Source organism: Argopecten irradians, chromosome 1, assembly GCF_041381155.1.
Source record: "Argopecten irradians isolate NY chromosome 1, Ai_NY, whole genome shotgun sequence".
Taxonomy (NCBI): Eukaryota; Metazoa; Mollusca; class Bivalvia; order Pectinida; family Pectinidae; genus Argopecten; species Argopecten irradians.
Window position 1 is genome coordinate 46,414,941 of NC_091134.1, and position 26,508 is coordinate 46,441,448.

At 37.4% G+C, this 26,508-nt stretch overlaps 1 protein-coding gene across 1 annotated transcript in view; it reads right to left on the reverse strand.

Annotated features, from left to right (window-relative positions):
* LOC138328529 (suppressor of lurcher protein 1-like) overlaps positions 1-26,508 on the reverse strand; it is a 144,700-nt gene that overhangs the window by 12,450 nt on the left and 105,742 nt on the right. Inside the window, exon 8 of the mRNA XM_069275412.1 lies at positions 3,684-3,879. Within this exon, the coding sequence (XP_069131513.1) occupies positions 3,684-3,879 (196 nt within the window). The remainder of the gene's footprint in view (positions 1-3,683; positions 3,880-26,508) is intronic.

Here is a 26,508-nt window from a genome sequence, read left to right on the forward strand (position 1 = left end):
TTGTTGACTGATTGGTCCCAAAATGCAATATGCACACTAGGGTCCTAGGGGAACCTACATATGAAATTTGAGAAAGATTCCTTCAGTACTTTCTGGGAAATAGCGGTAACAAACTTTAACTATCAAAATCCAAGATGCCGCCGGTTCGGCCATCTTGTTGACTGATTGGTCCCAAAATGCAATATGCACAACTAGGGTCCTAGGGGAACCTACATATGAAATTTGAGAAAGATTCCTTCTGTAATTCATAGAAATAGCGGTAACAAGAATTGTTGCGAAACGGTTAACGGACGGACGGGACGGACGGACGGAAGGACGGACGGACGGACGACGGACCACGGACGAAAGGCGATTTGAATAGCCCACCATCTGATGATGGTGGGCTAATAAAATAAATTTGTCACATCGTATTAACATTAACTAACTTTTTTTTTTAGACTCTTACATAGAATACAGTAGTGTCGTTAATCCTCTGGAGTCTTTTCGGCTCGGTTCATGACAGGACCAGTAGGGTTTTTTTCTTACTACCAGTATCCTTTTTGACCATGTATACATTGCCATAATATGACAAATTTTACTGCCAATTTAAAGCTCTACAGGACCTGTAGGTTTTTTCTTACTACCAGTATCCTTTTTGGCCATGTATACATTGCCATAATATGACAAATTTTACTGCCAATTTAAAGCTCTACAGGACCTGTAGGTTTTTTCTTACTACCAGTATCCTTTTTGGCCATGTATACATTGCCATAATATGACAAATTTTACTGCCAATTTAAAGCTCTACAGGACCTGTAGGTTTTTTCTTACTACCAGTATCCTTTTTGGCCATGTATACATTGCCATAATATGACAAATTTTACTGCCAATTTAAAGCTCTACAGGACCTGTAGGTTTTTTCTTAGTTTTTTCTTACTACCAGTATCCTTTTTGGCCATGTATACATTGCCATAATATGACAAATTTTACTGCCAATTTAAAGCTCTACAGGACCTGTAGGTTTTTTCTTACTACCAGTATCCTTTTTGGCCATGTATACATTGCCATAATATGACAAATTTTACTGCCAATTTAAAGCTCTACAGGACCTGTAGGTTTTCTTACTACCAGTATCCTTTTTGGCCATGTATACATTGCCATAATATGACAAATTTTACTGCCAATTTAAAGCTCTACAGGACCTGTAGGTTTTCTTACTACCAGTATCCTTTTTGGCCATGTATACATTGCCATAATATGACAAATTTTACTGCCAATTTAAAGCTCTACAGGACCTGTAGGTTTTCTTACTACCAGTATCCTTTTTGGCCATGTATACATTGCCATAATATGACAAATTTTACTGCCAATTTAAAGCTCTACAGGACCTGTAGGTTTTCTTACTACCAGTATCCTTTTTGGCCATGTATACATTGCCATAATATGACAAATTTTACTGCCAATTTAAAGCTCTACAGGACCTGTAGGTTTTCTTACTACCAGTATCCTTTTTGGCCATCTATACATTGCCATAATATGACAAATTTTACTGCCAATTTAAAGCTCTACAGGACCTGTAGGTTTTCTTACTACCAGTTAAAGCTCTACAGGACCTGTAGGTTTTCTTACTACCAGTATCCTTTTTGGCCATGTATACATTGCCATAATATGACAAATTTTACTGCCAATTTAAAGCTCTACAGGACCTGTAGGTTTTCTTACTACCAGTATCCTTTTTGGCCATGTATACATTGCCATAATATGACAAATTTTACTGCCAATTTAAAGCTCTACAGGACCTGTAGGTTTTCTTACTACAAATATCCTTTTTGGCCATCTATACATTGCCATAATATGACAAATTTTACTGCCAATTACCCGCCGATTACCCGCCAATTTAAAGCTCTACTAAGTGATTTCAATATAGAATTTGATGCATCAATCAGCAATGGTCAGTAACTATGAGATATTTTAACTGACCGTTTGGAGTCATGTCGAGGGCGATCAATTCATTGATCATAATACTTAATGGCATGAAGTACCTATCACACAAAATATTCTGAGATAGAGTCGATGGGATTCAGTCAGTGGTTGTCTGTTCCAACAAGGGAGGATGGGAGAGGGTAGGCAAACAAAAATGAGAAACAAAGAGGAAGGTACAGGAAAACTGGGTAGGGTGCACAATAAACAATGAAGGCCTTGAAAATGAGAGAGAAAAGAATCGAAGAGGCAATGGAAAAACGACATAGAATGCAGGATGGAAGGGAAACAATAATGTTACTAAAACATTAGAAAGGATGGTAAAAAAAGCTGAAGCAGTCTGAATAGATCTATGAATGAGAAATAGGATGAAAATGGAATGTTGTATATCGATAGATATAAAGTGAAAATGGAGAAGTGAAAATGAACCAAAATGAAAAGACAGATTAGAAGAGAAAATGGAAAAAAGAGAGCAAGGAAAGACCGTGGGGTACACTGTAGAATAGTAAGGAAAAGAAGAAGAAAGAAATAAAAGGTGAATGAAAAACAACAACCAAATTTGTGGAATTTATATCCCCTGCTTTTGTTCATCAATTGCCCATAACTCCGCCAAATTAGGTCCAATGAAAGTGCCGATCTATCTTGGTCAAGGTCCTAAGACATTTAACCATGCTACTAACTTTCAAGAAAATCCAGTAATATTTGAGAGAGTTATTAAACGGAAACAGTCGAAAATGCTGTTTTTCGTTAATCAAAGGGCTATAACTCCACCAAATAGGGTCCGATGAAAGTGGCGAGCCAACTCATCTGAGCCCTTGGCACATTTAACCATGTGACCAAGCTACAAGTGAGATTTGTGGCACTTATTGCACAGAAACCAAGGGTTACGACAAGACAGACGGACGGACCCAAATTAATACCCCCCTTTTCGGTGAAAGCGAAGGATAATAAAAGTAGGCTTAAGATTGATCTAAGTTAACCGTGGTATATGGAGTTTAAAATAAATGTACATCCGTTATAATTTGACAAGTGATGTACGTAACTAGTCTAGACTATGGCACCTTTAATATGATTCCGCACTACAGTTAAAACACAGGAAGTGGAGCCATATTGATTTTTACTGTGAAATCTCTTGTCCAATAAAATAGTCATACCCACCCACACTTAACACTATGAAATGTCATCTTGTTGTATAGATTTGGTATCAAAGGTTACAGGCCGTTACCATCAAAAGTCTACCTCAATTTTTAGACTTAGAAAATCTCTAGTAACAATATATTAGATGGTGAGCAACAGTACAAAGCAATTTTATCTTGATTTATCATGTACAGACAACGAATTGCAGTTAACATAAACACATAAAGTAAGACTTCACACTATGATAACTGGCTGTGTATATGCGGACTATTGACATTTCTAAGACAGTGGTATTATGTCAACTATGTTTATAGTGATGTCATGATTTTTGCATCCCATTTTGACATTGGAATTCTTCTCAGGTTGTTGTAGTTATGTAATAAAAAGTATCTTAAATTTATGTACACAAAGTAAACACTCATTCAAGATCTTATATGTATCATGAACAATCAGCAATGCAACTTCAGATTGAACAGAGGTACTTAAAACAATGACCTTTCAATAATATTTCAATGAAACAAACCTTGTGCTATGAAGTGTTTGAACAATCAGAATAGAAAAGGTACATAGGTTTTGTCAATGCTTACTCTCTGGGGTTGTCTTTGTTTCCACCGGAGTAAAACAGGTCCATGTCTGTAAACCGGATCTGTACACGCTCGTCAGGGTTACCGGTGAAAATATAGCGACACCTGGTGGTAGGAGGGTAGCGGCCGGGGAACTGGGTACTGTTTACAATCCCTGTCAGGGACTCGTAGCTGGAAAAGTTCTTGTTACAGTTCGTAACTGAAAAGAGATAAAATAATATTTGATAAGCTAATTTGTGAAATTCTAATTATCGCCAAACATTATATCAAAAAGAACATGCAGGCTGTTACATATCAATTAAGTCTTTGAAAGAAAAACTTAACATCCAAATGTAGACACTAATTAAAGACACACAAACATTTAAATTACAGAGTTATCACCCCTTGTAGGCTGTGTGGGCAGACATTTTATTGGTTCTAATTTTGAACCCAGAAGATAATTAGAAAACAACAAGGCCCAGCAGAAAATTTCATTAATAGTATATATCTTTTTCCACTTTGCTTTGACGAGGAATTTGAATTTCATTATATTCTGTAGTAATAATTGTATTAGTATTATTGCTATTCATGTTATTTTTGTGGAATGCATTTAGATCACATACATTAGAACATTAGAAACTAATTTCTCTGAGTTTCTAATTTGTAGGAAAACAGTTGGCAGTCAAGCAAAGAAATTCTTATTTCAAAGCTGTCTTCATTTCAGCAAACTTGAAATTATGACCATATTGATTATTTTAGTTAAAAATCAACAAAATACACTGTCTTGATAATGCATAATTCTAACATTCTAAAGTGTCAAAGTGTGTTTTTGTTTTATGTCCTACCAACATCCAGGGTAGTTCAACGACAAGCAAGGTTTAGTAGGCAAAGGAAACCAGACTAATTGGAGAAAAACTATCAACTTACGGCCAGTACCTGCAACTGTTTCACATTGTTACCCAGAGATGGATGGATAGTGATAGCCTTCACTAATTCACCCCTGAAACTCTACAATGAACTGGTCCAGCTTCAGTTTTAGAAGAGTTCAAATGTGTCTTTAGGGGTGAATGAGTTATTTCCACTTGGCCACATTGGCACCAAGATTATTTTTGTTTTCAATTTTGTGCATTTTCCAGCTTTCCTTGTCTGTATTTATTGATATGCTTTAACACGAAGACAAACTGCAAGATAATTGTATCAAATTTCATGAACACTAGGAGATAAAATAAAATTGTATGAATATGTTGGCTTTGACATCATGGAATTTCCAGCAGATCTTTTTGTTTATCTTCATCATACTTAAAGTACAGTCGTCCAAGATTCTCCTGTCTCGTTTCCATCCCTGGCATACAAACTATGGTTGTTTAGTACTCAATAATTTATAAACTAGCTGATATATTCTGTATAAACTCAAAATAGATGTTTCCATCTTTAAAAACATCCATTTTGAGTTTTCTCATTTAATTGCATTAAGATAATGGACCAGAGTTGAATTAAATCAAACTAAAATAATACATAATGCATTGATTACGCATATAACCAGTCACTCATTTCCATAAGTATAAATTGATATTGGTGTTACAGAAATGGAACTTGAAACCCCAAGAGTGAGTGTATGCCTAATATGACAATGGTTCAAGTACTATTCAAGTGGGAAAATGAAATAACTGCACTTTTGGTTTTATACATAAAAAAAAAAATAAAAAAAAATATGCATTAGTGTTGAAATAACATGAATGATTAGTTCATCCTTTTATATGGGCCAAGATGAATGGAGCTTTATATGAAAACACCCAAGTATTACATTAGCTACAATATTGATTCTAACAATGGCACACAATTGTAAAATGCTAAATAGACAGTGAGGGCACTGCAAAAAAAGCCGCTTCGTCAAAATGTGTAAAGCACTCGTGGGCTATTAAAAGCTCTGAAACAATTTCAAACTTCCATCTGTAAACAGTCCAGGCGAATTTTACAGCAAATAAAATTCATATTTTCAGTAAAATTTGGTAATTAAATCTTTCTGCAAAAATAATAAAAACCCATGCCTTTTCAGCTTTTCTCTGTATCTAAAAAAAATCTATCATCACTTTAGAATTAGGCAATATCAATAACAGAAATTCATTTCTGCACTGAAGTACATTTATTATGAAAGACATAAAATTTCTCCACCATTATGTTGGAACAATGAAATTAATTGAGCACAGTAACATGGTTTATACAAGTGTAATGTAAACTAATGAATTATCTGGGAATATCAGGGCATCATACAGAATTTAAAGCGCAACAAAACTTTGTTATTATTTATTTATTACATATTAATTTGGAAATATAATGATAGATATTATAAATCAATAAATATTTTAACACAAAAATAACTCCCTCTCCTTTATTCAAATGTGTCTTTTTACTATTTAATATCATCTTTTTATTACCATATGGAAATTTCATTGTGTCCAGTACTCTATTTTAGGTAGTCAAACAACAAGTACAAGTTTTTTTTATTACAGAGATGAAATTTGTGCAAAATTTCGGAAAAAACATATGCCTCTCTTATATCCCTTTGGCCAGGGATACTGTGACTGAGTCCTGTTAATCTCTTTGGCCAGGGATACTGTGACTGAGTCTTGTTAATCTCTTTGGTCAGGGATACTGTGGCTGAGTCCTATAAATCTCTTTGGCCAGGGATACTGTGGTTGAGTCTTGTTAATGTCTTTGGTCAGGGATACTGTGGCTGAGTCCTGTTAATCTCTTTGGCCAGGGATACTGTGACTGAGTCTTGTTAATCTCTTTGGTCAGGGATACTGTGTCTGAGTCCTGTTAATCTCTTTGGCAAGGGATACTGTGGCTGAGTCCTGTTAATCTCTTTGGCCAGGGATACTGTGGTTGAGTCTTGTTAATGTCTTTGGTCAGGGATACTGTGGCTGAGTCCTGTTAATCTCTTTGGCCAGGGATACTGTGGCTGAGTCCTGTTAATCTCTTTGGCCAGGGATACTGTGGCTGAGTCCTGTTAATCTCTTTGGCAAGGGATACTGTGACTGAGTCTTGTTAATCTCTTTGGCCAGGGATACTGTGGCTGAGTCCTGTTAATCTCTTTGGCAAGGGATACTGTGGCTGAGTCCTGTTAAACTCTTTGGCCAGGGATACTGTGTCTGCATGAGTACTGTTAATCTCATTGGCAAGGGATACTGTGGCTGCATGAGTCCTGTTAATCTCTTTGGCCAGGGATACTGTGTCTGCATGAGTACTGTTAATCTCTTTGGCCAGGGATACTGTGGCTGCATGAGTACTGTTAATCTCATTGGCCAGGGATACTGTGGCTGCATGAGTCCTGTTAATCTCTTTGGCCACGGATACTGTGTCTGCATGAGTACTGTTAATCTCTTTGGCCAGGAATACTGTGGCTGAGTACTGTTAATCTCTTTGGCCAGGGATACTGTGGCTGAGTCCTGTTAATCTCTTTGGCCAGGGATGCTGAGTCTTGTTAATCTCATTGGCCAGGGATACTGTGGCTGAGTCCTGTTAATCTCTTTGGCCAGGGATACTGTGACTGAGTCTTGTTAATCTCTTTGGTCAGGGATACTGTGGCTGAGTCCTATAAATCTCTTTGGCCAGGGATACTGTGGTTGAGTCTTGTTAATGTCTTTGGTCAGGGATACTGTGGCTGAGTCCTGTTAATCTCTTTGGCCAGGGATACTGTGACTGAGTCTTGTTAATCTCTTTGGTCAGGGATACTGTGTCTGAGTCCTGTTAATCTCTTTGGCAAGGGATACTGTGGCTGAGTCCTGTTAATCTCTTTGGCCAGGGATACTGTGGTTGAGTCTTGTTAATCTCATTGGCCAGGGATACTGTGGCTGAGTCCTGTTAATCTCTTTGGCCAGGGATACTGTGGCTGAGTCCTGTTAATCTCTTTGGCCAGGGATACTGTGGCTGAGTCCTGTTAATCTCTTTGGCAAGGGATACTGTGACTGAGTCTTGTTAATCTCTTTGGCCAGGGATACTGTGGCTGAGTCCTGTTAATCTCTTTGGCAAGGGATACTGTGGCTGAGTCCTGTTAAACTCTTTGGCCAGGGATACTGTGTGTCTGCATGAGTACTGTTAATCTCATTGGCAAGGGATACTGTGGCTGCATGAGTCCTGTTAATCTCTTTGGCCAGGGATACTGTGTCTGCATGAGTACTGTTAATCTCTTTGGCCAGGGATACTGTGGCTGCATGAGTACTGTTAATCTCATTGGCCAGGGATACTGTGGCTGCATGAGTCCTGTTAATCTCTTTGGCCACGGATACTGTGTCTGCATGAGTACTGTTAATCTCTTTGGCCAGGAATACTGTGGCTGAGTACTGTTAATCTCATTGGCCAGGGATACTGTGGCTGAGTCCTGTTAATCTCTTTGGCCAGGGATGCTGAGTCTTGTTAATCTCATTGGCCAGGGATACTGTGGCTGAGTCCTGTTAATCTCTTTGGCCAGGGATACTGTGGCTGAGTACTGTTAATCTCATTGGCCAGGGATACTGTGGCTGAGTACTGTTAATCTCATTGGCCAGGGATACTGTGGCTGAGTACTGTTAATCTCATTGGCCAGGGATACTGTGGCTGCATGAGTCCTGTTAATCTCATTGGCCAGGGATACTGTGGCTGAGTCCTGTTAATCTCTTTGGCCAGGGATACTGTGGCTGAGTCTTGTTAATCTCTTTGGCCAGGGATACTGTGGCTGAGTCCTGTTAATCTCATTGGCCAGGGATACTGTGGCTGAGTACTGTTAATCTCATTGGCCAGGGATACTGTGGCTGAGTACTGTTAATCTCATTGGCCAGGGATACTGTGGCTGAGTACTGTTAATCTCATTGGCCAGGGATACTGTGGCTGAGTACTGTTAATTTCATTGGCCAGGGATACTGTGGCTGAGTACTGTTAATCTCATTGGCCAGGGATACTGTGGCTGAGTACTGTTAATCTCATTGGCCAGGGATACTGTGGCTGAGTACTGTTAATCTCATTGGCCAGGGATACTGTGGCTGAGTACTGTTAATCTCATTGGCCAGGGATACTGTGGCTGAGTACTGTTAATCTCATTGGCCAGGGATACTGTGGCTGAGTACTGTTAATCTCATTGGCCAGGGATACTGTGGCTGAGTACTGTTAATCTCATTGGCCAGGGATACTGTGGCTGAGTACTGTTAATCTCATTGGCCAGGGATACTGTGGCTGAGTACTGTTAATCTCATTGGCCAGGGATACTGTGGCTGAGTACTGTTAATCTCATTGGCCAGGGATACTGTGGCTGAGTACTGTATTGTATCAATGTTATAACTACTAGCCCTCTACTGCCTAAAAGGGTTTAGATTTTGAAATATGATGCAGTTCTTTGCCAAGTTATAATCAAATGTTGATGGTTTTTCTCTTGTTACTGTGGCTTTCCTTCATCACCTTATTAACTTGTTTTGTCCTTAAAGGCCTGTATCTGTTCATAGGAGGTAACCCCCCCTCAAAAAAAAAAAAAAAAAAAACCCAACCTCTTCACCATTTTTCTCAAACAGAATGTTTTTTCTTTGTAAAAGTGCACCCACGTTCCCTTTGGTATTAGAGACATGGAAATTGATATTCCATTGTCAACAGAAGATGACATATCCCATCACTTTTTAATATGACTTTTTAATATTGTTTTGTCAAAGTGTTGACATTTCACCGCCTCTTATCATTTCCCTCTGGAATGTAAAATTATTTGGAGAAATGCGTTATATATTATTATCTTTCATCAAGCTGCTAAACAGCGTGACTCCTAAAAAACCAAGTTGGAGGAATGCTGATCGTAATCAACAAGACGTTTTGATGGATTCGTCCTTTCAGAGAAGGTTGATCTTCCTAATCATAGCTGTCCCTATCATTACTGCTCCATCTTTTTTAAACAGTGCTGCCAACGAGCATGTTGGTAACGTCTTAATCATCAGTCTGCACTTGACAAGCTGGTGGGCTGTCACAATCGTCAACAGACGCAAAGCTACTGCACAATTTCGGTGGCAGCTACGTATTGTCGCAGCATGGCACACAGGGAACTGAAATACGCAGAGTAGGAAACGTCAAGTCATCATGCAATATAAAAACAAATTAACCCCACCCAACGAAAAGTCAAGTACAGTCGTAATCTCGTTTATTTGAGTAAAACTCTACTGTGTGTTGACAGCGTAATCCAAATGTCCAGAGATGGACCTTGTAATTTAACCAGACGGTTCCATCTTCCAGCAACAAATTGATATTTGCTGCTGCTAATTCAGAAAGAATGTTCCAATTTATTGCTGTTTCCATTCGACCACCTGATCAAAATCGAGATGTATAACAGGAATAATAGCATAGTAACTAACAAATTTCTCATTTCTCACAGAATTATTTCGCTGAAATTGGACTAGAACCTTCTTTTCTATTAAAATGACAACTCATTTAAATTCAATTTGGTTACTGCATATTATGAACACCTAAATTCATTATCATTTTTTAACATTATATGTATGGCATATTTTCAAACTAGATTAAAATTGTCCCTAAAAACTTACTGTCCCTAAGTAACAACCAACTGTCTCAAATTGCCATATGTCCCTAGCAACCATTATATTTCCCTAGCAACAAACTTCCTTACCAACCACATTTCCCAAATACTAACCAAACAACCAATTACAAACAATCAGCTGCCCTTCAACAGCCACTTTACCCTAACAAAACGAACTGTTTCTAGCAACAAAATGTTCCTGACAGCCAACTGTTGCTAACCACAAACTTTTCCTGACAGCCAACTGTTGCTAACCACAAAATGCTCCTGAAAACTAACTGATGCTAATCACAAACTGTTCCTGACATAAAACTGATGCTAACCACAAACTGTTCCTGACATAATAACCACAAACTGTTCCTGACACAAAACTGTTGCTAATCACAAACTGTTCCTGACAACAAACTGTTGCTAACCACAAACTACTTCTGACACTGAACTGTTGCTAACTGATGCTAACCACAAACTGTTCCTGACAACAAACTGTTGCTAACCACAAACTACTTCTGACAATGAACTGTTGCTAACCACAAAATGCTCCTGAAAACTAACTGTTGCTAACCACAAACTGTTCATGACAACAAACTGTTGCTAACTGATGCTAACCACAAACTGTTCCTGACATAAAACTGTTGCTACTCACAAACTGTTCCTGACATGAAACTGTTGCTAACCACAAACTGTTCCCGACATAAAACTTTTGCTAACCACACACTGTTTTACATAAAACTTTTGTTAACCATAAACTGTTCCAAATTATTAACTGTCTGTAACAACCAGCTGTATTAAACAACTAACTTATAATCATGAACAACCACATGTCCTTTACTACAAACTGTTCCTAACACCAAAATATCTTTACAACAAACTGGACCTAACACCAAAATGTTTTTAAACAACTTACAACCAATTTGCAATCATAACAACTTCCTTTAAAGACCACCTTTCTATAGCAACCACCTGTTTATAATGACCCCATGTCTAAAACAACCACCTTTTTATAACGGTCACCTGTCTAAAATAGCCATCTGTTTATAACGATTACCTGTTTATAATGGTCACCTGTCTAAAACAACCACCTCTTTATAATGGTCACCTTCCTAAAACAGCCACCTGTTTATAATGGTCACCTGTCTAAAACAACAACCTGTTTTACAGTAATTTCCAATGAGATCAATGGCCAGCTGTCAGGTGAATCCTGTTACTAAGTGTTGTTTAACTCAGCAGGCGGAAATGTTTGACGGAGGAGATTTCTGGAAGGTGTGAAGTGTACTATAGTTTTTCAATAACAACATTGGCTAATGTAATCGCTGAGTGACCCTAACAACTCATAATTAGACAGGGAGTGTCCTAAACGAAATGACTGGCATGTGAGGAGGACAAAGCATCAGCAATAACGGGCGTCGACTTCCCTACCAGACAAGTTTGTACTTTACACATTTGAGCCAAGTCTGAGATCCTAATTCTCGTTTATGTACCTGACAGTGTTACACGACTATGAAAACACCCTCAGATGTGAGAAATGTGGCCATGTTTGATTCGATTTTACAAAGTGTTAAGAAAAGGCCTGCCCAAAGACAAATCTGCTCACAATCTTCTTTAAAGTGTTTCCTTCAAACTTGACTTCAGTGTGACTTTTAGTGAACATGAACCTGAATTGACCTTACTTCGACCTTCAAACCTTAACAGGACAATAACATCAAGTTTAACCAGCTTCACCAAATCATGACGTTGAATAATTTGACCTTAAGGAGCACACCAACAACAAGAGGCCCAAGAGGCCTTGACGGTCACCTGTGTGCTGCTACAGAAAAGCATTGCAAAGTTGGTTCAAATCTGTAAAAAGTATTTACGAATTAGAATAAACTTTAAAGTTGAACCTATTAGAATTTTTTATTTTTTGTTTTTCATTTTGATAGTGTTTTGTTACCAAACCTTATGCTTAAAATTCCAATTTCCTTTGCCAATGTTAAACAACAAAGCCAAATAAGAAGTCAGTCAATGTCAGTCATTTCATAAATTTCACTTTTTAATCTATGAAGGTTATTTGGTTCCATCAAATCTGTGAATTCAGAATAAGATTTTTGAAGTTTTAGCCTATTTGACCCCTTATGGCCCCGCCCCTCAAGCCCCTGGGGGTCGGCCTGAGGCCTGGACAAATATGGATATGGTGTTAAATTCTATTTCAGACTAATAATTCTAACCCAGTTTGACTAATTTCCAATGAAAACAAAGCAAATAATGTTCATAAATGTGTTTTTCCTATATAAACTATAGTAAATTTGACGCCCTACCCAGGGGAAAATCTGAGATCCCAGGGCGATGAGATTCACAATTTTTGTAAAGGGCCTTAAGACCTTCCAATTTATGAAGAGTATCAGGTTCCATCAAATCTGTGAATTCAGAAGAAGATTTTTGAAGTTTTAGCCTATTTGACCCTTTTTTGGCCCCGCCCCTAAGGCCCCTGGAGGTCCACCAGGACCAATATGGTTATGACGATAAAATGCTATCTCAGGCTAAACATTCTAACCCAGTTTTACTAATTTCCTATGAAAAATAAGCAAAAAATATTCATATATGTGTTTTTTCCTATATAAACTACAGTTAACTTGACCCCCTCCCCAGGGGGAAATATGAGACCCCAGGGTCATATAATTCACAATTTTTGTAAATGACCTTAAGACCTTTCCATCTATGAAGAGTATTTGATTCTACCAGTTCCAGAATTTTAGAAGAAGATTTTTGAAGTTTTAGCCTATTTGATCCCTTTTGGCCCCGCCCCTAAGGCCCCTGGGAGTCAGTTATGGAAAATTTGTTAATAGAACTAAATGGCCATTTCATAGGGATAATTCTGACAACATTTGACTAATTTGCTATTATAAATGACCAAGTAATGCTCCAAAATGTGTTTTCACTATATAAACTATAGTAAACTTAGCCCCCTCCCCAGGGGGAAACCTGAGACTCCAGGGTCATATAATTCACAATTTTTGTAGAGGGCCTTGAGACCTTTCTATCTATGAAGAGTATTTGATTCTACCACATCTGTGAGTGGAGGAGAAGATTTTTGAAATTTTAGTCAATTTTACCCCTTTTGGCCCCTCCCACAGCCCCCTGGGGGGTGGGGGTCATATAATTCACAATTTTGAGTTTTGGAGAAGAAGTCCAAAATGTAAATTGTTTACGAACACACGACGGACGACGCACGACGACGGACAAAAGGCGATTAGAAAAGGTCACTTGAGACTTCGTCTCAGGTGACCTAAAAATGTCCAGACTAATATGGTTCTACATTACACACTAACCGAAGTGTCCAGACTAACAAGGTTCTACTGTACACACAAACCAAAGTGTCCAGACTCACAAGGTTCTACTGTACACACAAACCAAAGTGTCCAGACTAATACGGTTCTACTGTACACACAAACCAAAGTGTCCCGACTAACTAGAACACTGACACGTCAGAAAGGGCCCCGCTATGTGTCTGACGTGCTTAAGTGGAAAAGTAGTATTTTGACAACGAATTCTTCCGTGTTAGCTATATGTTGCTAATAAATAATTAATGTCAACATTAATTGGGAAACCGATGATGGTACATTATTATAATTCTTTGGAAAAAGTCTTCCAAGTATTTAACTTGAATCCTGATTCCAAGCTAACATTACATTAAGAGCATACAATTAACTCAAATACCCCTTTTAAACAAGGTAAACCTCATAGTTTGCTGAAGAAACACATAACAAATGTGAAAGGAAGGGAATAAAGGTCTTGCTCAAATATTTTAATCATGTAAAAGTGCATTAAGCAGTCAAAACTTTGGTGAGTTGACTTCTTGTTTAATTCTGAACAACTCTGCTTCATTATAAATGTTGTAGCAAAATGTTCATGAGAAAATAATTTTTTTAAATTTGACCTTGACCTTTGACTTAGTAACCTTGGCCCATGACCTTACCTTTGGACAGTCAACTCCTTGTTTAATTCTGAACAACTTTGCATCATAATGTTATAACAAAATGTTTATCAGTTAAGAGCAACAACATTGTGATTTTTTTAAATGTTAAAATCCAAGATGGCCGATTTTTTAATTTAATTTCAGTCTGAAAAATTACCAAGCAGATCTAGGATGGATGGGGAATCATCATGTAAAATATGGGGAAAATACTCCACTCCCTTCCATCATTAATGTGCAAAAAGAAAAAAAACGGACAGACGGACGGACGGACAGACAGACAGACAGACAGACAGACAGACAGACGGACGGACGGACGGACGGACGGACGGACGGACGGACGGACGGACGGACGGACAACCTGATTACTATAGGGCACCCGCATCTCGATGCGGGGCCCTAACAAGGTTCTACTGTACACAGAAACCAAAGTGTCCAGACTAACAAGGTACTACTGTACACACAAACCAAAGTGTCCCGACAAACAAGGTACTACTGTACACACAAACCAAAGTGTCCAGACTAACAAGGTTCTACTGTACACACAAACCAAAGTGTCCAGACTAACAAGGTTCTACTGTACACACAAACCAAAGTGTCCTGACTAACAAGGTTCTACTGTACACACAAACCAAAGTGTCCTGACTAACAAGGTTCTACTGTACACACAAACCAAAGTGTCAAGACTAATAAGGTTCTACTGTACACACAAACCAAAGTGTCCAGACTAACAAGGTTCTACTGTACACACAAACCAAAGTGTCCAGACTAACAAGGTTCTACTGTACACACAAACCAAAGTGTCCAGACTAACAAGGTTCTACTGTACACACAAACCAAAGTGTCCCAACTAACAAGGTTCTGCTGTACACACAAACCAAAGTGTCAAGACTAATACGGTTCTACTGTACACACAAACCAAAGTGTCCAGACTAACAAGGTTCTACTGTACACACAAACCAAAGTATCCCGACTAACAAGGTTCTACTGTACATAGAAACCAAAGTGTCCAGACTAACAAGGTTCTACCGTACACACAAACCAAAGTGTTCATAGTAGCAAGGTTCTACTGTATAAACCAAAGTGTCCAGACTTACAAGGATCTACTGTACACACACACCAAAGTGTCCAGACTAACAAGGTTCTACTGTACACACAAACCAAAGTGTCAAGACTAACAAGGTTCAACTGTACACACAAACCAAAGTGTCAAGACTAACAAGGTTCTACTGTACACCCACACCAAAGTGTCCAGACTAATACGGTTCTACTGTATACACACACCAAAGTGTCCATTGTAGCAAGGTTCTACTGTATAAACCAAAGTGTCCAGACTGACAAGGTTCTTCTGTACACACAAACCAAAGTGTCCATAATAGCAAGGTTCTACTGTATAAACCAAAGTGTCCAGACTGACAAGGTTCTACTGTACACACAAACCAAAGTGTCCAGACTAACAAGGTACTACTGTACACACAAACCAAAGTGTCCATAATAGCAAGGTTCTACTGTATAAACCAAAGTGTCCAGTCTGACAAGGTTCTACTGTACACACACACCAAAGTGTCCAGACTAACAAGGTTCTACTGTACACACAAACCAAAGTGTCAAGACTAACAAGGTTCTACTGCACACACAAACCAAAGTGTCCAGACTAACAAGGTTCTACTGTACACACAAACCAAAGTATCCCGACTAACAAGGTTCTACTGTACATAGAAACCAAAGTGTCCAGACTAACAAGGTTCTACCGTACACACAAACCAAAGGGTTCATAGTAGCAAGGTTCTACTGTATAAACCAAAGTGTCCAGATTTACAAGGATCTACTGTACACACACCAAAGTGTCCAGACTAACAAGGTTCTACTGTACACACAAACCAAAGTGTCAAGACTAACAAGGTTCAACTGTACACACAAACCAAAGTGTCAAGACTAACAAGGTTCTACTGTACACACAAACCAAAGTGTCCAGACTAATACGGTTCTACTGTATACACAAACCAAAGTGTCCAGACTCACAAGGTTCTACTGTACACACAAACCAAAGTGTCCAGACTGACAAGGTTCTACTGTACACACAAACCAAAGTGTCCAGACTAACAAGGTTCTACTGTACACACAAACCAAAGTGTCCATAGTAGCAAGGTTCTACTGTATAAACCAAAGTGTCCAGACTGACAAGGTTCTTCTGTACACACAAACCAAAGTGTCCAGACTAACAAGGTACTACTGTACACACAAACCAAAGTGTCCAGACTAACAAGGTACTACTGTATACACACACCAAAGTGTCCAGACTGACAAGGTACTACTGTATACACACACCAAAGTGTCCAGACTGACAAGGTACTACTGTATACACACACCAAAGTGTCCAGACTCACAGGGTACTACTGTACACACAATCTAAAGTGTCCAGACTCACAAGGTTCTACTGTACACACAAACCAAAGTGTCCAGACTAACAAGGTTCTACTGTACACACAAACCAAAGTGTCCAGACTAACAAGGTACTACTGTACTCACAAACCAAAGTGTCCAGACTAACAAGGTACTACTGTACACACAAACCAAAGTGTCCAGACTAACAAGGTACTACTGTACACACAAACCAAAGTGTCCAGACTAACAAGGTTCTACTGTATAAACCAAAGTGTCAAGACTAACAAGGTTCTACAGTACACACAAACCAAAGTGTCCAGGCTTACATGGTACTACTGTAAACACAAACCAAAGTGTCCATAGTAGCAAGGTTCTACTGTATAAACCAAAGTGTCCAGACTGACAAGGTTCTTCTGTACACACAAAACAAAGTGTCAAGACTAACAAGGTTCTACAGTACACACAAACCAAAGTGTCCAGGCTTACATGGTACTACTGTACACACAAACCAAAGTGTCCATAGTAGCAAGGTTCTACTGTATAAACCAAAGTGTCCAGACTGACAAGGTTCTTCTGTACTTTTCAGACTGAAAATGCTCAAATGTGCACAATCTTCACAAATTAAACAAACTTTTTCTCCCCACTCTCTAGTAGTAAACTAATTAAATTACTCTTTAATTGTTTAATTCCTGTTAAAGATTTCTTGTAATCTTGTTAAGCCCCCACTCTGACATTACATCTGGGTCAGTTTCTGACGTCTCAGCTTCTTGGCTCTCTGCTGATACACAGCAGTGTATTACAACCATGATATTACAATATGTTAAATCATCAATGTGGATTCCATAACAATATGGATACTGTCAGGGTAGAATGTAAGGAAGCAGTATTTTTGAGAAATAATCTTCTGAAAAGTGAATCCTGTTTTTAAGAATGAGACGAACTAGACATCATAACCGTGGTTTGTAGTACAGGGTAATGCAGTAGTTTTCAAATCTATTTGTATCTTATCTTTTGAACATACAGATTTTATATCAATTGGTTAAACTGTTTTACTGTATATTTTTCTACCTTCTTCCACATTTCAAGGTTATTTTGTGTCAAGTTCAAGGTCAATGTTTGAATTTCTTTACTCATTTTAGTCAAATGTGAGAAATGCACTTCTTTCTTTAGCTGAATCTTTTACACCAAGCTAGCAGGTCATCAGGTAATAAATTCATCAAAGTATAAGCTAAAAAGGTTAAATGGTTAATATTTTTCTGTGCCTACTGTAGCTGAGAATCCTCTGGTGAATGATGACAAAAATGGAGACATCATAAACCCTCTTGGTGTTTGAAAACAAATAAAACAAATATGAAGCATTGCTTGGAATTCTCCATTCCAAAAATAAAAGTTAGAACTTTATTCACTTGTAACTGCCAATCCTGACTCAGCAGACATGAATGTGTGATTGTCTATTTGAGATTTCACAACTGAGTGACAGAAGGTGTTATACATGGAGACAGGTCATGAATGACCAGAATCCTCCAAGGCCAGTTAAAACCTTCACTTTGTGGTGAGGTATGGCCTAGACATGATGTTATTGTCATGTGAGACAGTTCACTGTCCAGGACAATAATCTGAGGACGAGGACTATCCAGGGAAACACCTCATGTAACAGGAGGCATGGGGGAGAGGAAGAAGCAGGTCACTTATACAAGGAAGTGATAATTGGTTATTTTCCTTGAATTGATGAGCTGTCAACCTTATTGAAATCACAAGAATTTGATGTACACATAGGATCTAAAGTCAACCTGCTCTAAAACATAACTGGGATAGATTCAGAAAGAAAATGGTAAGAAACTGAATTGATGAATCAAACTATCTGGGTACCGCATATGACTTTACATTTTATATTGTGTATGCTATGACATTGTGTAGTTATACATGTTGATTGTGCATTTGCATATATAAGGCGTGGCTACAAACTGCCTGGCAATTGGTCAATTAATGCCATTTCCCATTCTAGGTACTTAAAGGGACAATTCATGATCATGCGCCTGAAAAGATAAAATACACCAGTTGTAGACATACGTTCCTCCAATAGTGCAGACTTGGGTTTATATAATCAGTCTACAAAATGAAGCCTGGCCCTACATTACGTAATGGCGGAGATTGAGCTAGATTTCACTTTGCATGGTCATCTTCATTGGTCATGGTCAGTGTGTCCACTCAGACCATGTCGTGGACACTGTGACCATGTAGTGGCCACTTATGGGCAGGTCATAGTGATACCAACTACATGTATACCATTTTTTACTAGCTCAGATTTATTTCCTTATTAAATCGAAATTTCAATGTCCTCTATGACTAAACAATGTCCCATGAAAAGCTTATATCAATGTCATGGATTAGAGAGTTCTAGAATCTGACGTCTCTTGAGGTTTTAAAGGGCGTAGAATCCATGCTTTGTTTCACCTTTGTAACTTTTTATCAAACTTTACACCATGATTGAGAAGTAGCTATCACTTCAGTCACATATCAAAGTACACAGTTCATCCCCATTCTATTGTAATTTTATAATTAATCCAAGGTTAACGAGGTTACATTGATTACAAGTTTGTGGCATTTCCTTAGGTTCTACCTTAATTAAAGGTGTCATATTTTATTTGTTTTCAAATATTCTGAGGAATGATGCAGACTTTGCCATAATCAAGTCTTTTAAAGTCATCAGACAAAGAACAAACAAACAAAGTGTACTTGAGTGTAAAATCTATTCCCTAGTCACCTATCTAACTGAAGCCTAGCACTTTATTGTTTTCCAGAAAACTAAATTATCCTCTGATCAATTTCATGAATAACTGTTCCCAACAGAGTACAGAGTGGAGATGTCGATATGGTGTACTTAACAGGTAAAAAAAAGATGAAGGTAACGAGGAAAAACATAATTAACAACATTGACTTAACGGAAATGTATGACACCGGCATTTCCTCTGCTAACAAGGTTTTCACCACAAAACCTTCTGGTGCTCTCTAAATTGAGGTTGTTCTTTAAGTAACCCCAGGGAAATATGAATAAGTTCATTATAAGGCTCCTTTAAAGGGCCTTTTAGCAAAATTTTCCAGGAAGGCTGTTCTCTATTTATAAGAGTTGCTTTTAAAATTTTTAAAACATGAAATGGAAATCTAGTTCAGCTTATAATGGATAAAACTTGACATTAAAAGTATTATCAAGTGCAGTAACACTGCATAGTTTTTTTGTTTTTTTTTTGTTTTATTACGGTAGTTTTGCATCCTATTAACAGCAAGAGTCATGTAAGGACATGCCAGTTTCAGTTCAGCTTATAATGGATAAAACTTGGCATTAAAAGTATTATCAAGGGCAGTAACTCTGCATAGTTTTTTTTGTTGTTTTTGTTTTATTACGGTAGTTTTGCATCCTATTAACAGCAAGAGTCATGTAAGGACATGTCAGGTTTGTTGGCGGAGGGAAGCCTGAGTACCTGGAGAAAAACCAGAGATCAGTACCTGGCAACTACCCTACATTGGATTTGAACCTATATCCCAGAGATGGAGGGCTTGTCGAGACATCTTAACCACTCCGCCTCCGTGGCCCCTGGTGTTGGGAACAACATCTTATCTATTATACGGTGGTCAGGTGGCGTGTAGTGGTTTATTGCCATTCACAGAGCTAGCCGGGGTTTAATTGATCCCTGGTACAAACGTCGAAAGGTTAGGGGCTATACCTTCCCATTCATATCAGTTTTCTCTGGGTACCCCGGCTACCTAAGTTCACCTTACCAAGTCTGGGCCATCAAAACTAATTTGTATAAATTATATAACTTGTTTTATGATTGATGTAAATTGAAGTTTATTACAAGGACAGCTTTATAGATTTATATTGGTTAAGTTCAGATATCAAACTTGACAGATGGACATTTTAAATGATGAATGGGTACTATTGTCTCAAAACAGACGAATTACCAATTTATTAACTGAAAGCATATCTCACACTCCATCATTCCTAACAGGACATGCTTTTTCACTTGTAACATTTAGTTTCACCTTTCTGTACTTTCATTAAAGTTTGTTAGAAATGGTCTATGTATATTAGACATGGAGTTTCTATGTCTGGAACTTATTGGACAGAAAGGTTTCTCAGTTAAGTGGCTGCATGATATAATGTACTCTACTGTACCCATGAAGTGTTACGTCATGATTGGCAATGTGACAAATTTGTCTAAATTGTGTTATACGATCTCAATTGAGCCATCGACTCGCCAAGCAAGTGTCATCTGTGGCTAAACTACACACCAACTTTCTTCACCACATGCAAGCACAAAACAATAAAATAACAGTTTTCTTCTAACGCTTTGGACAAAAAACAATTATCTACCAGTTTTTAACCATTCACAACAAAAAATAGCGATCATATTCTTGTTTTGTTTCCATTTTATGGAATACTTTTCAAAAGTATTGTTGCTTTTAATGTGTAAACTGAACATTTTCTGTCTGAGATAATGGCTATTTCTATCAACATGTCATGAAAGGCAGTTCAATCTTTTACTTCAAATCAATTTGTCTCTTTTCTATTGAATTTCTGAATGATCAAGTCTGCCCTTTGCATAACAAACAAAGAAATGTGACCTTTTGAGACCTTCCATTAACCGACATGCAAGCATGAACACTTGTCTACCCTCGCTCCAAAACATCTTCTGACATTTTTAATTGTAACTGTCTGCAATGATATTCAACTTCCATTTCAATACATAACAAAATTCACGTTTAAACAATTAAAAGTTATGTAGAATGATTTTTGGCTTCTTTCTGGTTTAGTTTTTTTTTATATTTTATATGCTATCAATTCTTACCGATTGGTTTTCTGCTAATATTTGGATAGTTGGAGTTCCTGGCAAAAAAGCACTGACCTACTGCCCTAACCTCCAGGCAATGTTGTCCAACACATTGATTAGAAATGTAAGGACTATTTAACTGCTTAAGCAGTAGATAGCTTCCCGTTCCTAATTTCTGAATTACCAGTAACACGCAGAACAATTTCAGAAATAATCTTTACCATGTTGTTTTCAATTTAAAATGTCATAAAAAATAAAAGCATTTACCTCCCTAAAAAGTACAGTTAAACATAAAACATACTGTATGGGTGCAAGAAAATGATGCCTTCATTCTATATTTTTGCAAAATAAAATGCTTTCAGATTTCAAAACTAATTTTATTAAAATATTCAGTCAGAAAGCCTTGGCGTATTTCCAAGATAACAAAACTTGGGACTTAAAACCCAGTAACAATAGTCATTTATACCATGAATATCAGCTGTATTAGACCATATTAGTGCAAACTGCAAATGCTTTTTAATTTGATATTAAAATTCACAAAAACTAAATACTTGTTAAACAAAATAATATAAGCTAATCATATTAAATATTTAGAATCCCCAAAATCAATTAATAGAATGTCTCCATGCAAATGGTTTTATCTTAATTAGAAGGGCCTCAAAAGTGTAAGGGTTTTAGTTGTTGGTTAGTGGTTTTTATACTAGTACTCCTTTCCATTGTGATCTTATAAATCAAGCATGCCCTTTAAAGCCTATATTGGTACTAATGGTAAGCTGTCTCAGATATTAAGATACACCTATCATGTAAGATCTTTCCCTGAAATGTCCAATATAAGACTGATGAAGTTTAAATTAAAACTGTGACCAAATGTTAAAAGTACAAGCAATATCAGATGTATTTTCCAGAATTTATCAAAATGTCTCTCAAATGTATGTACCCTGACAACTTTATGAAGTCATCAAAACTTTATATAATATCTGCCAGTCATGCAAAGTAAAGACATAAAGAAAATTAATGAATTTTCTCATATGAAATGACAATCATGTTTAGATTTCAGAAATAAGATGTCATAGCATTGTAGAGTTGTTCTTTTAGTAAAGATATGGTACCAATGCTAAAGTAATGATTTGGCAAAAAATGATTTAGACAAATAATTCTTTTCTGGAAGCCTGCAGTGCTCCTGTTAAAATTTCTATCTTTGTAGAGGTCACAGCCTTTGATTGTATTGATATAAAACTTCTATCAATGTCAGTGTAAAAATAAAAACCAAGAAATGGAGGGCCAATGGTATTATGTTGGACAGCCTCAACCACGAGGCCAAAGTATAACATTGGTTACTGTGTCCTTTTTGTTTCTATGTAATATACATCCTTGGTTTTAGAATGCAAAAGTCAGATTTAAGAGCATTAGTGTGAATACGAGGAAGGATAACCGACGTATACGTATTCAAGGTAGCACACCACTTGTATTGATTAAGTTGATTCAGCCATCGAGACAGACTGATAATAAGCAGCCACTTTACAATTTTCCCCATTTTTCAAATGTCTAAGATATCAAGTTTTAAATCATTGATTAAAGAGATACAGGGGAAAAAAGGAAACCCCCAAAAAACTTACAAAAAGTGAAATTTTTCATTACAAATGTATTGATTGAATGTCAAATACTGGCTTCACTGTTATACTCCAAACAAACTGGCTTTGACTAAATTCAATTACACTGCTTCAGGTGCACACTTCCAGTTTTGAATGCGTACATCAAGTGAACCGTCCAATTAATGTACATATCCTCTGAAAAAGCTTAGAATGACCAGAAACCATTCCCTCAGGAGATTCCATTATCAAAGTAAGGGGTCACAGGGTTTGTTGGATATTGATTCCAACAGATACTGATCCTATCTATTAGGCAAGTCTGGATACAAATAAAATGACATTTACGGAATGACTTAATTCCCCTCCATTTTAACATGATTACGATATAAAACTGTTAACTTTACAGAAACTTGCATAAAATTCATGAGATTTTCAAAAGGAGCTTAGGTATTTCATCGTAAACTGCAATACTAAAAAAGATTTTCATATGCTGTTTGACAAAGATTGTGTTAAAAGGGAACAAAATGAAAATAATAGGAGATTGTAATTCAATCTCAATATTCAACCCTATCGCTATGTGCCCAGATAGCTGTTATTCTTCACTATTAAAAGATTGGATTGTTTTGATTATAGTTTTGGCTCGTCCTAAATGGAATGACATTGTCCCTGGTTATGTGGTAATCACTTTCCTGACAGACACACCCAGCCATGTTGTCAGAATCTCTTAATGTGATCAACGACCAAACTCACCATTTAATGAAAAATGAAGAGGTAAATTGGAGAGGAAAACAACCAAAAAAAGAATGGTTTGAAGGCAGAAAATATTAAATGGCCCAATAGGCCTGTGCAGTCACATCTGAGTGATATGCAGAGACAAGTGGTGCTTTGAAAATTTCAACAAATTGACAGTGGGACAATTCTGTGTTTTCTTGTCATTCAACCATGCATGCTTTAGCCTTAAACAGACCATACCAATTACAATGGCAATATATTGCCTTTGTGGTTAAAAAATAGGTTAAGGTCATTTATTTGAACAAACTTACTAGTTCCTCATTTTGCATGACCACTGAGTACAAATGTTGTGGTCTGTATTTAAGGTAGTGGGTACATAATTTTCTTGCTGCATAACTAAATGCTGTACACTCTAGCTGCATAACTAAATGCTGTACACTCTAGCAATGCTGTACACTCTAGCTTTATAACTAAATGCTGTACACTCTAGCTGTATAACTAAATGCTGTACACTCTAGCTGTATAACTAAATGCTGTACACTCTAGCAATGCTGTACACTCTATGCTGTATAACTAAATGCTGTAGACTCCAGCTGTATAACTAAATGCTGTACACTCTAGCAATGCTGCTAGCTGTATAACTAAATGCTGTACACTCTAGCTGTATAACTAAATGCTGTGCACTCTAACTGTATAACTAAATGCTGTACACTCTAACTGTATAACTAAATGCTGTACACTCTAGCTGTATAACTAAATGCTGTACACTCTAGCTGTATAACTAAATGCTGTACACTCTAGCTGTATAACTAAATGCTGTACACTCTAGCAATGCTGTACACTCTAGCTGTATAACTAAATGCTGTACACTCTAGCTGTATAACTAAATGCTGTACACTCTAGCAATGCTGTACACTCTAGCTGTATAACTAAATGCTGTACACTCTAGCTGCAATGCTGTACACTCTAGCTGTATAACTAAATGCTGTACACTCTAGCTGTATAACTAAATGCTGTACACTCTAGCTGTATACTACTAAATGCTGTACCACTCTAGCTGTATAACTAAATGCTGTACACTCTAGCTGTATAACTAAATGCTGTACACTCTAGCACTGTATACACTCTAGCAATGCTGTACACTCTAGCAATGCTGTACACTCTAGCTGTATACTATGCTGTACACTTAGCAATGCTGACACTCTGTTACACTCTAGCTGTATACTAAATGCTGTACACTCTAGCAATGCTGTACACTCTAGCTGTATAACTAAATGCTAAACTAAATGCTGTACACTCTACATGTGTACATAAACTAAATGCTGTACACTCTACTGTATAACTAAATGCTGTACACTCTAATTGTATACTAAATGCTGTACACTCTAGCTGTATAACTAACATGCACTGTACACTCTAGCTGTATAACTAAATGCTGTACACTCTAGCTGTATAACTAAATGCTGTACACTCTAACTGTATAACTAAATGCTGTACACTCTAGCTGTATAACTAAATGCTGTACACTCTAGCAATGCTGTACACTCTAGCTGTATAACTAAATGCTGTACACTCTAGCTGTATAACTAAATGCTGTACACTCTAGCAATGCTGTACACTCTAGCTGTATAACTAAATGCTGTACACTCTAGCAATGCTGTACACTCTAGCAATGCTGTACACTCTAGCTGTATAACTAAATGCTGTACACTCTAGCAATGCTGTACACTCTAGCAATGCTGTACACTCTAGCTGTATAACTAAATGCTGTACACTCTAGCAATGCTGTACACTCTAGCAATGCTGTACACTCTAGCTGTATAACTAAATGCTGTACACTCTAGCAATGCTGTACACTCTAGCTGTATAACTAAATGCTGTACACTCTAGCTGTATAACTAAATGCTGTACACTCTAGCAATGCTGTACACTCTAGCTGTATAACTAAATGCTGTACACTCTAACTGTATAACTAAATGCTGTACACTCTAGCTGTATAACTAAATGCTGTACACTCTAGCAATGCTGTACACTCTAGCTGTATAACTAAATGCTGTACACTCTAGCAATGCTGTACACTCTAGCTGTATAACTAAATGCTGTACACTCTAGCTGTATAACTAAATGCTGTACACTCTAGCTGTATAACTAAATGCTGTACACTCTAGCTGTATAACTAAATGCTGTACACTCTAGCTGTATAACTAAATGCTGTACACTCTAGCTGTATAACTAAATGCTGTACACTCTAGCTTTATAACTAAATGCTGTACACTCTAGCAATGCTGTACACTCTAGCTGTATAACTAAATGCTGTACACTCTAGCAATGCTGTACACTCTAGCTGTATAACTAAATGCTGTACACTCTAGCTGTATAACTAAATGCTGTACACTCTAGCAATGCTGTACACTCTAGCTGTATAACTAAATGCTGTACACTCTAGCTGTATAACTAAATGCTGTACACTCTAGCAATGCTGTACACTCTAGCTGTATAACTAAATGCTGTACACTCTAGCTGTATAACTAAATGCTGTACACTCTAGCTGTATAACTAAATGCTGTACACTCTAGCTGTATAACTAAATGCTGTACACTCTAGCAATGCTGTACACTCTAGCTGTATAACTAAATGCTGTACACTCTAGCTGTATAACTAAATGCTGTACACTCTAGCTGTATAACTAAATGCTGTACACTCTAACTGTATAACTAAATGCTGTACACTCTAGCAATGCTGTACACTCTAGCTGTATAACTAAATGCTGTACACTCTAGCTGTATAACTAAATGCTGTACACTCTAGCTGTATAACTAAA